The 14,176-nt window shown below is 46.8% G+C and overlaps 2 protein-coding genes across 2 annotated transcripts; both read right to left on the bottom strand.

Moving 5' to 3' along the window:
- CSUI_009152 (uncharacterized protein) lies at nt 1-3,368 on the bottom strand. The gene is made up of 2 exons (XM_068069270.1): nt 1,968-3,368; nt 1-1,352 (listed from the first exon to the last, which is right to left on the bottom strand). Exons 1-2 carry the CDS (start codon nt 2,635-2,637, stop codon nt 1,321-1,323), a joined length of 702 nt encoding a protein of 233 aa, XP_067918751.1. The 5' UTR covers nt 2,638-3,368; the 3' UTR covers nt 1-1,320.
- A 1,827-nt stretch (nt 3,369-5,195) lies between these two features.
- Nucleotides 5,196-13,918, bottom strand: CSUI_009153 (zinc c3hc4 type (ring finger) domain-containing protein). Its single transcript, XM_068069271.1, has 4 exons — nt 12,808-13,918; nt 7,902-12,283; nt 6,815-6,888; nt 5,196-6,202 (listed from the first exon to the last, which is right to left on the bottom strand). Exons 2-4 carry the CDS (start codon nt 11,472-11,474, stop codon nt 6,007-6,009), a joined length of 3,843 nt encoding a protein of 1,280 aa, XP_067918752.1. The 5' UTR covers nt 11,475-12,283; nt 12,808-13,918; the 3' UTR covers nt 5,196-6,006.
- Nucleotides 13,919-14,176: the final 258 nt, after the last annotated feature.

Genomic DNA, 14,176 nt, shown 5'->3' on the forward strand with positions numbered 1-14,176 from the left:
TCTTGTCGACACATGTCTGTCTCAAGAGATCACCAGGATCTTCGGCACCACCAAGCCAAGCCTCCTGTATGCTCTCTTAATCAATCCAACGAGGACCGATCGATCGTCGTCTACCCAGCGGGACGAAAGCGACGCTTAACTTACTTTGCTTGGCTCTTCCTAACCACATAGGAGCGTAGGTACGAACCTCTCCCCGTCTGTCGTCTCCACAGAGAGATACATACTCGGTCTCTCTGTCTTCCTTGTCTTCGTGTCTTCCCAGTGTTCCTGAAAGGCTAGATAGACTTACGAAGAAGAGACATCCGCTAATTCATGGAGATCTCCATCACCACAGCAGACGAGCGTTGGCGTACAAAACGAGAGAAGGCTGTCGCGTGTTTTTTTAGTGGTGGGCATGCGAGTAGTGTGTAAAGGAAGTGAAAAAGAGAATGAACTTCATTCTTCGCCTCTTCCGTCTCCTACTTACTATCCCTACCTCGGCAGCGTTTTTCTCGTCCCTTTCAGTCGAGAACGTTTTCACGACAATCAAATACAGATCCAACAGGAGAGACCATCAAACAGCACCTACGGTCCCCCCCATGCCTCCGTCCTTCCCTCCACTTTCCTCTACGAAGAAGACTCTTCGTCCCTCCCTGTGATGTATCTGAGAACGCCTTGTAGGCGGTCTAGTTAATTAGCATCGCCGTGATCCGGGAATTTCAGCTGCAGTGGGGAACCAATACCCCACTCACTCGACTCTTTGCTCTTTGTTTTCACCACCATTCCATAGGTACAAGATAGCCTTTTGTTCTTCTCTCGTTTTCCTCCTTTTCTTCTTCCTCACTTCTCACTTACTTTCCCTACCTCACCGATGTTTGTTTCTCTCAACCCACATCTGTCACAGAAGGACACTCCTTCACCTTCTATTCCACGACGCCTCTTTCCGAACCGTCCTAGACAGGGGGCATCGAGGCCGCATGCATGCACCACCCACACTTACCCGACAATGTACCAATCCTCCATCACTCAACCTTAATTCCTCATTCTCGCATGCATTCGGAGATCCTTCTACCACCCTTGAGAGAATCATATCTTGAGCTATTACCACCCTAAGATGAACAAACTCTCCGGAGTGAATGAGAGGCAAGAGACAGATAGACTCCTCAACACCGGGCCGGATCACGCTACTTGCCAACCTGTCCTCATTGTCTTGGTAAGGGCACCATGCTTCACAGACCACCGCAGGTACGAATAGCAACGCCACCCCGGGGTGTTCCGCGTGTTGAGTGAAACTTCTCCAAACTCGAAAGAATTGACCAAAGCTCTCTTTGTACGGTGTACTTACAGAGGAGTGTTGCCGACGAAGACTTTGCCTGAGAAATGAAAGGAAATACAGACAGAACGAAAACGATATCATATATGCCTGTTACATGAATAGGTATATATATATCAGTTCGACTTTCAAAGTGACTCTTCCTCAGGCTCTGTCACCTACCCACTACCATGGCAAACACCTTTCTCTCTGTCTTCGGACTGTACATACACCGGAGTCTGCGTACCACTCAAAGGCGCGACGAGAAACGAAGCGGGCCGTGCTATATGTGAGTGTGTCTAGAGAAAGAAGCCTGGCAACAGAAGACAAGATCTCCTCCTATGCACTCGAATAAAGAAAGGTTGTGGTTGGTTACAAAGTCAAGACAGACAGATAATGATAAGGAAAGCCGTAACGAACGACTACAGGCCAGGCTTTGATCGAATTGGACGCAGGAGTAGTCCTAAATCCTCACGTGTATGCTAAACCCCCTCGCTCGAGAGAGAAAGTTTGTCGTTGTTTCTAGGGAGGTGAAGTTATATGTACTGAGCAAGGTGTTTGAAGAGAGCCTGATGCAGTGTATGTACACTATAAAAGGGGGTCTGCATAAACACACAACTTCCATTACACATACACTTGAAAATCATGGCACCCGACGTGATAGATCATCACTTACGTTCATCAATAACGGGAGGTTCTTCGTAATAATAGCGTTTCTTTTTCGTATCTGCACTACTACCAGCTCGGTCTTTCTTCTGAACGGGATGGTCTTGCGTCTCACCCTCTCCTTCTCCCTCATCATTACCGGAGGAGGTCTGTAGTCGATCTGTATGATCAGCCTGTCCTGATGGTGCATCTCCTTCTACCTCTTCTTCATCTGCGAAAGGGTCGTCATCGTCATGCTGGTTGATACGCAATCCCCCCCCCTCGTCTTGTTCTTCTGCTACCCCACATATCTCTCCATCTCTCCTTCCTTCACCGCCGCGAGTTGATTCATCTCCATGTTCCTCTGTTTGCGGGTATAAGTCTCTTCCTGTCACGTTGTTGTCTTCTTCTTCTCCCTTGCTATAGTGTCGCTCCCCTCCTATTCTTTCTCGCGAATGTCCGCCACTCGCCGCTGGCGCCGTCTCTGAGTCATCTGGATAGTCGGTCTCTTCACCCATGTGTCTATTCTCTTCTGAGGATATACGTCTTTGCGCATGAGGGCTACCGTTCCGACTATACTCCCGAGGACTTCCATGGTCAGGCTGGTCGGGCGTATATACAGCACCCGATGATTCCTCTGCGCCATCGATGCCCTCGTCAGTCCCCATGGTCTGTTGCGGGTCACTGCTTGTTGGAGGCATAATTCTCCGAGCGAGTGAAAAAGAAAAGAAAGACGACGGAGAGAGAGACCTCGTAAACAGAAAAAAACGCAACGTCTCCACCCTCTGTTACGAGTACCAGTGTGGAGCGAGATAAGAAGCCGTCTTTTTCCCTACCCGAAGAGGCAAATTGCCAAAAAGAGGGCCCCTGCTTTCTTTTGAGACGGTCGAATCGTGCAAATTTCTGTGCGGAAGATTGGCGGACGGGGCACTAGAGAGATACCGACCGTCAACACGATGACCTTTGAACCCTCTAGGAGAACCCAGGACACTGCGGAGGAAAACAACAGGAAAAGAAAAGAACAAGTGCAACGAAAAAAACAGTGGCTGTCTGTCACCACTCTTGGAACTTCCACACCCTGGCAGAACACCGTCTTGAAAGGAAGGTTTGCAGTACCTATGCACTAGAGCGCGAAGACCGTAAAAACGACTGGTACTACGTACGACTACTACTAGTAGTTGTCGGGAAGAGAAAAGAAGACGAAGAAGCCAACCCCACAAGTCTCAGACCTTCTGCGAGAAAAAAAGGAGGGGCAAGATGAGAGCAGGATCTTCTCTGCTCTTACAATACGACGAAGACAAGAAGAGAAACTTCCCTTTCAAAGGAAGAAAGAAAAAGAACACGATCACGACCGAAACAACGCAGGCGGAAGAGGAGGGGATGGATGATAAAATCAGGAGCAGCACTCACCGCAGCGTGCTTAAATTTCTTTCGCCAGTCACACCTCATACTACTCGCCCCCCTGTTTGACAGGGGGTGTTGATTGATCGATCCCATGCGATTACTCGGCATTGCGATAACCGGGGCCTCCTCCTGTAGATAAGCCCACGATCACCCTCAGCATTTGCTGTTGTTTCTCGCTCATTTTTCAGAATCCTCTTCCGGTGTAGTGACATTATGACGCTTTTTCTCCTCTCACTTGAGCTCTTCTTCAGCTCACTTTGTGGTAATGAACCGTTAGAGAATGGTCGACGTCCGCGACTTTCTGCGATTGCACTTCCTGGTCACCGGGGTGCTGTGTACTAGGAATGTAGGGGTCACCATATATATAGCGGCAACGGGCTGACACGATTTCTCTTTCCGGGCAACGGGCTGACACGATTTCTCTTTCCGGGGCCATTCACCTCCGATTGAACGGGGAGGCGCGACCTAGCTTTCCTGTCTCTGGTAGTAGGGAACTAGGTGGCATGAAGATAAGGCTGGCTGCGTCTTGGCCATACGGTTAGACACCCTTAGCCCAGTACACCAATGGAGGACCGACCATAGCTGAAGCCTTACAACTTTCTACTCTCCGGGAAAGAGCGGGCAGTAATCTCCGCAGAAGAGGTGAGACAACACGGGAACGGCTGAGTTCTCCGCTCGACTTCATTTGTCATCCCCCGCAAGGCGGATACAGTAAATCAGTACTGACTGGCCGATCTCGAGAGCAAGTCTTACACCCCGGCGCAGGGCAAAGTGGCCGCGGCTGTTCACTTTGTCCTTCACCAAAATATAGCTTACTGCAAGGTCGCCCCGCCTTTGAGAGAACAGTGGAACACGCTTAGAAGAGCATGCTTTTCTTCATCAGTCGAAAAGGCAGCTCCGAAAGCGGGAACCACTAGTTCTCTCTTCGTCCGGGAAACCGACGGAGCCTCATAGGGCGATAGCCTCAGGGGGCGGGGCTTGTCCCAAGAAACACTCACATAGCTTACAGCAGGGAGACACGTGTATGGAGAGGACTGATCCTGACTCCAACCACCACATTCGAAACACCAGCAGAGAACTCGTTTAGTTGGAACTGAAGCCTACCCGGCCTCTCTCCGAACAAGTGCACCCCACCTCTGAAGAGTCCGTCTGCCGGGTGAGCGGGAGGTGTTTGAGTGCCCATGAAACGGGAATGATTCTGGAAAATAGAGAATCGCCTTTTCTTCGTGGTGCTAAGATTCACCTAGCGGCGCTGCGCCCCTCCTCTTTTCTTCCGTTTCAGAACCTCTGCCCACCGACTCGAGGCGCGGCCACCTCCGTTGGATGTCGCAGGCAAAGTTTCCCGCGGAACTGGACGACCTGTCAAATAGTCTCTCTTCTCTTGAGAAGATCACCCAACAGCAGACGCTATAGCAGCGCGGCTTTGGATTTTGACTGATAGACTTCGTGGCGTTTCATTCAGATTCTCTTCGGATGGTCGCCTAGCCCTCGGGTGTACGTACAGTTCGCACTGTCTGACATGTTGCGTCTAGAGTGGGGGTGCTCCTTTATGGGATCGCAGTAACCTGCCCCTCCAGTGCCGAAGAGACTTTCACCTAACCGTAGTCGAAGAGTTCGTTTATCGGCGTGATGACAAGAGAGTAAACAGAAGCGAATTCTAAGGAGAAGATATGGTTGCAAAATCTTCTTCATACTACCGGCATGGTAGCATTCAAATACAGAACCGTATAAGAAAGGTCGTTCGTCCGTTTTTTTCAATTCTGTGCAACCTGTTGTTGTCTCTCCTGAAAGGAATGTGACGATCAATGGAAACGAAGAAGGGGCCAGCTAGGTAACCATACTTCAAGACACGTATGACCTGTGGAGTGCCGCGGAGTAACTTCTCTTCTTCGCATGGTTAAGCAACTGATCACCTACAGCAGCTTAAAAAAGAAAGCCAAGATCTACGATCTATGCTCACAGCTTATAGACAGACAAGGTTCACAGTGAGATGTATGGCGTTCATGTACACTGGAAGTAGTAAACTCTAGACTATCTCTTCATTGGATCTCCACCCCGGTGATTCCCTCAAGTACTACCAAGGTCTAGAGCACTTAAGATTGAAGAAGGAAAAGGAAAACCCCAGACAGAGGGCCACCTTGCTTTCCTCCCGTGATGATTGATCTATCGTGCTTTTCTATGAACACAGTGCACCGTCCATCTCAACTCACAGCAAAAGATATACGGGGGTATTCAATGCCGTTCAAGAGAGTCATCTGTGTCTTATCACGAAAAATGCAAATTCATCATTCACTGTTCGGCGAAGCCTCTCTCCTCTCCCAGACAAGAACTTCCTATCTCACATTGAAGGACGAGACAAGCAGTGATGTATGCATACACACAGCGCCTGCTATTCTTTCCCTCCCGTCTGTACGAACTCCATTCACTTTATAGCCACTCGCTAACACCTGCTGTAGTCCGGAGCTCCGTCTTATCACTTTCGCCAACGGAGCTTCACACCTACATAGAATGGAAAATTTGAGGAAGTTCCACAGACGACCTGCTACACGAAAGTTGCAATCATCTATGTATATCTATACATGCATGTCGTATTTCTTACTTGTATATATGCATATATGTAGAGACACACATGTTTATATATGTATATTAACCCTGTCTACATGTTCTTATGATCGGGCAACGTCCTTGACTGTAGCGGTCATGACGACTCGTCGGCGTCCGCTTCGTCCCTCGTTGTCTCTATCTTCATCGGGGGAGGATCTTTCACAAGGAGTTGCATAGAAAGCGCTCGTCTCTTCCGCTTCACCGTGAAGTTCCACGACGCCTGTGACCCTTCTACGACATGTAGGGCAGCAGCCGCTTCTACAATCAGAACAAGAAGATACCGCACATTACAAGCGATACATGCGAAAGTCCTAAATACGCAAAGTAATAAAGAGCTTAGCCAAGGAAAAAGGTGAAAAGAACGAGTTATGCATGGCTTACCGATCGCTACCGTGTATATTGTTTGTTTATACACGGGCATGCAAAGGCGATAGATACCACCTTGGTTTCTTTCTTTTCAGAATATTCTTCTCCTTCTCCATCGTCGACGAAGGACGATGGAGAAGGAGAAGAACGACTCACAGGTCAGAACTCTCAGTTGTCACTACACCTCGCAATAGTCATGCTGTACTAACACCTGCTCATATCTGAATTTGATAATATAGCTACGGTTTCCTAGAGAAGAAAAGTTGAGAGAAAAGCGGAAGAATCTCGACTTGAAAAGAGAAGAAGGACCGGAAACGAACGAAGTGAAGATGCCATCGTCATAGGATGGATGTACATAGACAGATAGATGGATAGATAGCTGGGATCGGCTTGTTTTTGCTTTGAAGAGAAGCGCAAAGAAAAGAAAGACGAGGTCTTCTCTTCCCCGTGCGAGCCAACACAAAGATAAAGACGGGTGATAGATGCCATCATTCTCAATCTTACCTTCGATAACAAGTCTGAGCACACGTGAAGCATAGTCCTCCGTGGCCACAATACAGCAGAACCGCATTCGGTGGCTGTAAAGAGAAAAGACATTCATCACATGCATGCATTCATGCAATCAAGAGCGAGAAAGAGAGAGTGTCATAAAAATCTATGATTCTCATGTACTTCTTCTCTGTTTTTTTTTACCATGCTTCCTTCCCTCTGTTGTCGTAGACGAGTCCCATGAAGAAGGAAAGAATGGCGATCGCAAGAAGACCTGTTTGAAAAAGAGTCACTCTGCTCCAGCTAGAGAAGAGATACAACAAGCTCGTGTGTGTGTACACACGAAACAGATCAGATTCCTTTCGAACGTCTTTGTACGACAGGTATGCAAAAGAAAAACAGGAGCCGAATGACGTTTGAGGGCATATCTAGTGTACATACGCGTGAAAGCCTTTATGTCATCTCCATCACTCGTAAGGGCTAGCGCATTCATAACACGGCGAAGCTCGTAAATCTCTCTTTGTGTGGAGACACGTCAACATGACGACTAGCGCTCCCCGAGAGAGAGATCGCTGATCTTCATTTCTGAGCATGTTTTCATAAGGCCCTGGAAGATCTATTTAGTTCTTCTTCTACTTGAGCTAGCCAAAGACATCTCTCTTGGGGAGAGACAAAAGCAAAACGGCTACATCAGAAACCAACTGCCTACATGCTTTCCTCTTTCCTCGTGTATACTGAGGGAAGCACGTAGTCATCTCTATCATATCAATGGTACCTCTACACCCACTCATCTCCTGTCTTTATGATTTCGAAGGAGAAAAAGAGAAGTCGATGCTATCTCCAGTCGGCCCTATCTCCGATTCCCGTTATCATATCGATGCTGGTCTCCTACACTTATATTCACACTAGAAACGCACGCAAACTCACGGAGAATGAGCTATTGGTACATCACAGCCTTCATTCCTTGTATACACAGATGAATATAGATGAATACCTAGACAATGAAGGAGGATGGAAGAGAAGCTTTGTCCCTTCAAAAGAACTCCTGTCATTCGCCTTGGTACTTCCTTCATTTCTCTCTCCGACTATCTTTCTTACGTACCTGCTGACAGCATATCATACAGGTATCAGGTTCAACAGGGCTTGTGTCGGCTCCTAGCCCTGGTTGCTCCTCCGTCGTATGGCTTTCTTGCTGTGCAGAGACAAGACCAGCTAAGCTGGTTGGGCTTGTCCTACCGTCTCCTCCTGGGTGGTCAGCAGAAGTAGACTCCTCAACTTGCTGTCTCTCTGAGGACGGAGAATGTGAGGGGAACGAAAGACGAGAGTGAGCGTGGAGATCTTTCTCTCCCTCCTTTATGTCTCTTTGAGGCTGTATCGATGCTATACGAGAATCGATATCGGGAATCCTGATAATACAGTCATGATCCCTATCTTCCTCATGACCAGCCTGCTCCTGTTCTACTACGCATGCCGCATGCTGAGAAGGAGAAAGATATCTCCTCGAGGGTCGAGGAAGAAGTAGAGGATTTAGACTATCTTCACCATGGTGACTATCATTACCATCCCCTTCCTCATTCTGCTCTTCAGTTGCTCGAGTAGAATGAATATCTCTCCGAGTGGTAAAACCAGGACGACATAGAAGACTAGATGAGATGTTTCTTTCATGGGCTCTTGCATGCATTCCCTCTCTCATATCAACATCTTCTTCACCTTCTTCTGTTGAGTGTACTGAGGTAGTTCCTTGCTCTTTCCTTTCTCTAGGGAAGTCTCGCCTTCCTTGGTCGGAGCCCTGTGATGGCCGCGGAGTCATTAAGAAGTTATTGTCCGATTCTTCTTCCATGATTTCGATCATGGTTCGCCTGGATATCGCTTCTGTAGTTCTCTTCCTCTCTTCCTCTATCGCTTCTTCTTTATCTCCGCCTAAGACACTTCCGTAACCACATACTTCTTCTTTTCTGTCGCCCCCGTCAATATCCACTTTCGTTCGCCGTCTTCGGTCCTTCTTTCCTTCTATCTTCTCTCTCTTTTCTTCTCTCTCTTCGCTTTCTTCCTCTGGAGCATCGCCTCCCTTCTCCTCATCTCCCTGTCCCATGCCTAAGAATCTTAGCGAATCTTCTGAAGTCATCTCATCTTGACGTCTTGTTAACACCTTCTCCTTCGATTCACTCTTCCGGTTGTTCTCCTTTGCAAATGTCTCAACAAGACTATCATCCCTCTCGGCTCTTCTATGTACGACATCCGACATATACCCCCTCTTCCTTTCTTCTTCCTCTCCAAGTCGAGAAGAACGAGAGTTTTCTTCTTCTTCTCTCCTATGACGCTGATCATGAAAAGAATGCCTTCCAGTCTCTGGTTTCACTGCCTCACGTAATGAAGAAGTTGCCTTCCTCCTATCACATCTTCTTTGAGCATTCGCATCATCGATATCAATACACACAGTATCTTCTATCATAGTATCACTCTCTCTTCCCTCTTCTTCTTCTTCACAAGTTCTCGTCAAACCCCATTTCATACGATCTTTTTCTTCCTCTCCTTTTTCATGACCCCCGTGAGAAGACGTCACCGTTGTATATCTCTCTCCTGCTTGGTAGCCACCCTGTATCTTCTTCTTTCTTTCTTCTCTTACTCTTCCATCCACCTCATTTAGACCTGCTGAAGTAGATGCACGATGTATAGATAGCCGAGGTTTCTTCTCAACACTTCGATTATCTCTGCCCTCTGTCTCTTTGGCTCGTGCCTCTTCTCTCCTAGCCCCGAGTTCTCCCTCTTTCGTCCGAAATAGATGAGGAGATATCCTTTCCTGATTCTTATTCACATGACTATCATCTTTATCTTGATACGAAGCAGAAGAGGGACAGTTGATTAACAAGCGATAAAAGTGATGGCCCACACGCTCTAACGTAACTCTCATGTCTTTAGACAGGGGAGGAAAAGCCTGCTGCTGTTCTCGGTATTCTTCTTCTCTCCTTTCATCCCACAAGAGGATTCTTTCTTCATCTGTCGATTGTCTGCCGCTTCCTTGACCTCTCTGCGAGGTCGATGTTGTTGCGCTCCCTTCTTCCTGTCGTGAATCTCTCTGAGATACAAAGAGAGGTGACGAAGGAGGAGGAGTAGATGTCATATAAGTATGAGAAGCCATTAAGAAGATCACGACAGATCCTGAGAGAAGTTGAAGAAGAATCAAGGCAAAGATAAGTGGGACAGCCCAGTATGTTGGAGAGATGATATGATGGGTCGGTAGAACCCCCATCATATCATCTTTATGTTCTCCTCCTTCTCCTACTCCCCGTATCCTCTTTCTTTCTTCTTGTTCTCCTTCTACTCCTTGAAGCTCTGCATTCCATCTGGTAAGATTGAATGCACGCATGAAGGATGAGATTGACGGAAACGTCATATTTAGAGAAGGATAGAAATGCCCCTGATCAAGAGAGACATTGGCGAGTGAAGATGAATTTGTCCTCATCCATGGGGTTAAGAAGATATCGTTATGATAGTAAGATCGCTTTCTCCCAAGAAATGTATCGGTGATGTTCCTTGTCTCTTCAGGAGGAGAAAATCGCAAAAAAGAAGAGGGATGATGACGCATGTCACGTCTTCTGTGGAGAGAAGAATCCGCAGTTGAGTTCGAGTTCCATGCCCCCCCGGTCTTTGTCTGTCCATGGAGATCTTTCAGAGCTTGTTGATCATTCGAGAAAGGCGTGCTTGTCTTTTTGTCAAGAAGAAAGTCCATTAAAGAAGGTAGAAGAGGAGGTGTTGTATCTGTATTGATAAGGGATTGTGAGGAAGACGAAATGTTCTTTAAGAGAGAGAAGGATGAAGAAGAGAATGAAGAAGAAGCGCCAGCAGAAAGAGAAGAAGAGAGGTCGCTATCAACTGTTTCTGTCTGGTGGAGGTGCTGACGTTCGGAGGAGGAATCATAGGAATGCCGAGGAGAGAGAAGGAAGTACTTTTCATCTAGATATCTCCCAAGGAAGAGAGACGCAAGAAGAAGAGAGATAGAGAGATGTAGGAGGAGACTAACAGCTAATCGTAGGAGAGTATCATGTCTTAGAGTGGCGTCTGTATGAAGGATATACCACATTAATAAAGATAGACCCACAAGAGAGATACATAAGATATAGACAGGCCACAGTAAAGATGAAGATCTCCTTGGAAAGAGCTGGAAATAGTCTTCTTGTGTGAAGAAGATATTGAGACATACGGCTAAAACCGTTAGATCCCATACATGGAGTCGAAACCAGGTATATCGATCTTTCGCTTTGGTATTGAGATAACATCCTCCTATATAGCCGAAGCATGAAGGAATAAGAAGAACACTTACAGGAAGAATCTCGAGGAGAACAAGGATAATACAGCATGCAGTCATGAATCGAAATAAGAAAGAATACAAAAGTAACAGACGTATATAGATCTCCGATCTCAGTAGCCATGAATAACCTAGACATAACCTTCTTAAACCTAAGCAAAAGACACAGAAATCAAAGATCATTAAAGGAAGAAGTAAAGTCCCCCAGATATCTTTCTCAACTTCCAGAATTGAATACACCCATGCGCTTATAGACATCAATAAAGCTATACTCGATTCGCATAGAACTCCACAGCACATCCATCCTATTCGCCATGTGTCGACACCTCGATACTCATCGCTAGGCAAAAGTAAAGACGGCCGATACATCTTGAAGGACAGGGTTCTTTACAGAGAAAATGAGGAGAAAGAAAGAAATCTGTCACATGAAGAAGAATGGAAAGAGGGAGAGAAGATGGATAGAAACAAAGAAAAAAGAGGAGGAGAAGGACAACAACGATAGACAGGTAGATGATAGAGAGGGACAATGATGATAGGATAGGCCAGATAAGAAAGAGGAAGTGCTGAGCGGTACTATCTTTTCTTTCTGTAGATATATAGAGGATGAAATGAATTGAAGAAAGAAGGCAAGAAAGACAATAAACAGGCAAGGCGTCTACTTGATGAAGCAGGGACTCGTGTTAGATGAAGGTGTTCGAAAGTTGAGAAGAGGAGGAGGAGGAGAAGACGAGGAGGGATGATATGGGGAGTTTATGAAGGAGCCATTCATTCTACAACCAGAGATGGTGTAAGGAGAAACAACACAGAGAAAGGAGAAAAGTCACGGGAACAATGAGAAACGGCTAAGAGAAAGCATCACGAGCAAGAAAGAAGGATTGACAGGGAGGAGAGGATATATGATAGTGGCTTAAGCTGAATGAATGAAGGAAAGAGTTTCGTTCGTTACATTCCTAAAAGGTTAAGTAAGATGGGGGCTTCTACAAGAGAAGTGAAGTTGAAGCAATGACATTAGGTTACGCAAGAAAGACGCATGATGGAGACGAAGGAGATTGTGAGGGTGAAAAGGAAGAGAAAGAAAGGCTGGAGAAGAGGAAGGGAAGAGAGGAGAAAGAAGGTTTCTCGGGTGTACGGTGTATAGACAAGCTGTCACACGTCTGAGAGAAGAAGGTTCGAGGAGGCTGCGAAAACAAGAAGAAGGAAGAAAAGGGTTCTACGTAGGGCATGTCGAGGAACTTGGTATCAGATATCCTTCTTGATCTCCATACAGGTCGATCTAGCCAAATTTGTCTATCTTCATGCAGTAAGAGAAAGAAAGGGCGATGGAGGGGGGAGAAAACCTCTGTCTCCATGTATAATAGGAGGAGTCTGTCTGTGTGAAGGACCCAGGTGCCGGATCAGGATACGCTCAGTATCCTTCTAGAGGCTTCCTGCTGTGCTACTACGGAGAAACATCATTCCTCTATAGAGAGAAAAGAACAAGATCTACTGAGTAACAATGAAAGAACGGAGAGGAAAGGCTCTTCTTTTCCTGTTGCTCTATGTAGCCCCGAAGAGGGGTGTACATAGAGCTGAAGAAGCAGTTTTCTTTCCTACAGCCCAAAACCTAGTACAGATGACTCTCTCCCTGTCCTTTTGTTGGAGAAGATCCTTATGAAACATGCCCCATCTTAATCACTGAAAGGAAGACCTTCTTTCATCTTACCGGATAGGTAATGGAGAAACCCGAGAAGAAAACTCTTCCGGAGAGTCTGCGAAAGAACAAGAGTGAGTATGTAGTGGATCAGAGAGCTTTCAGAGTGGTAGTCGTGGGTACACGAAATCCCGAGGGGAAGGGCTCAAGAAGATACGACAACACGAAAAGACGACATCGGCTGGGTGTCAATTCAGGTGTACATACACCAGAGTACATTCGCATGGTGAAGAAGCAAAGTGGAGCGTTGTCTCGGGTACCCAGCCGGAAGTTCTGCGCTCACATCAGATGGTGAGAAGGACAGTTAGAAGTCTCCGACTAGGAGTTAGAAGAGAAAAAGAACACACTCACAGAAAAAAGAGTGGATGAATCGATAGAGGAGTGGCACCCGAGAGAGATAGGAGAGGAGAGAGACGGAATGTTGGACGAGAAAGGAAGAAATTGAGGAGAGAGGCTGAGGAATTCCATCCAACGTCTCTTTCTCTCTTCTTGCCCGGTCACTTTCATCGGCAAAAGCAAGGGCAGGAGACACACGGACACGACAGAGAGACAGGGGCAACAAGAGAAGAAGAGGAAGAGGGACAGCAGTGAAGAAGAAAGACTGCGACGGATCTGTTCTTTTTCTTTCAACTTCTCTTTTAGAAACACGAAACAATCATGGATAGAGACCTTACAAGATCAAGACAAGAGGCAGAGGAAGAACGTACGTCCGGAGAGTACGGAAACAAGTAGAACTTCTATCTTGTTCGTCTTCACAAAGAGAAGGAACGTCACTCTCTTTCGTCTGTTCTTCATATGCTTCCTGACAGAAGCTTCCTGTGGAGAAGACAAGAGAAGCTTCTTGATCCGTAACTACTTAGCTACTCACTCACTCACAGCCCTCGACGCACGCTGTCTGTCTTTGCTGCTCACGCATCGTCTCTCTCGGTCTGTGTCTGTCTGTCGTGTCTCTTCCCAGTTGTCTTTAGTATCGAGCAATCTGCCTTTCATCTATCCCTACCGAGATGTCCTCCTTCCCTTCCGTCGTCTTCTTAGCTCATCGATGGACATTTATCTCGAATCAAGATGAAAGGAAGATGCTACGAAACAATAAGAAAGCAGGAGAAGGCCATTCATCGTCACATCTCCATTCAAATCGACACACTCACCCACTCATTCACCCACTCATCACACCTCCTCTCTCCTCGCCACGCGGGAGTGAGAAAAGACTCACTCTCCTCGCACACACCGATCACGACATCCATCTTGATAACCCCCCTCGACAAAGGCCTTCATCACAACCCTACCACCCCCTGCCTCTTTCCTTTCTCCCTCGCATCAGCCGGTCCATCTCACCCAAACTGTAATGGATCTCTTCAACTTACGAGTTTTCTTTTTACGC

Source organism: Cystoisospora suis (genome assembly GCF_002600585.1).
Source record: "Cystoisospora suis strain Wien I chromosome Unknown contig_5351, whole genome shotgun sequence".
Lineage (NCBI taxonomy): Eukaryota > Apicomplexa > Conoidasida > Eucoccidiorida > Sarcocystidae > Cystoisospora > Cystoisospora suis.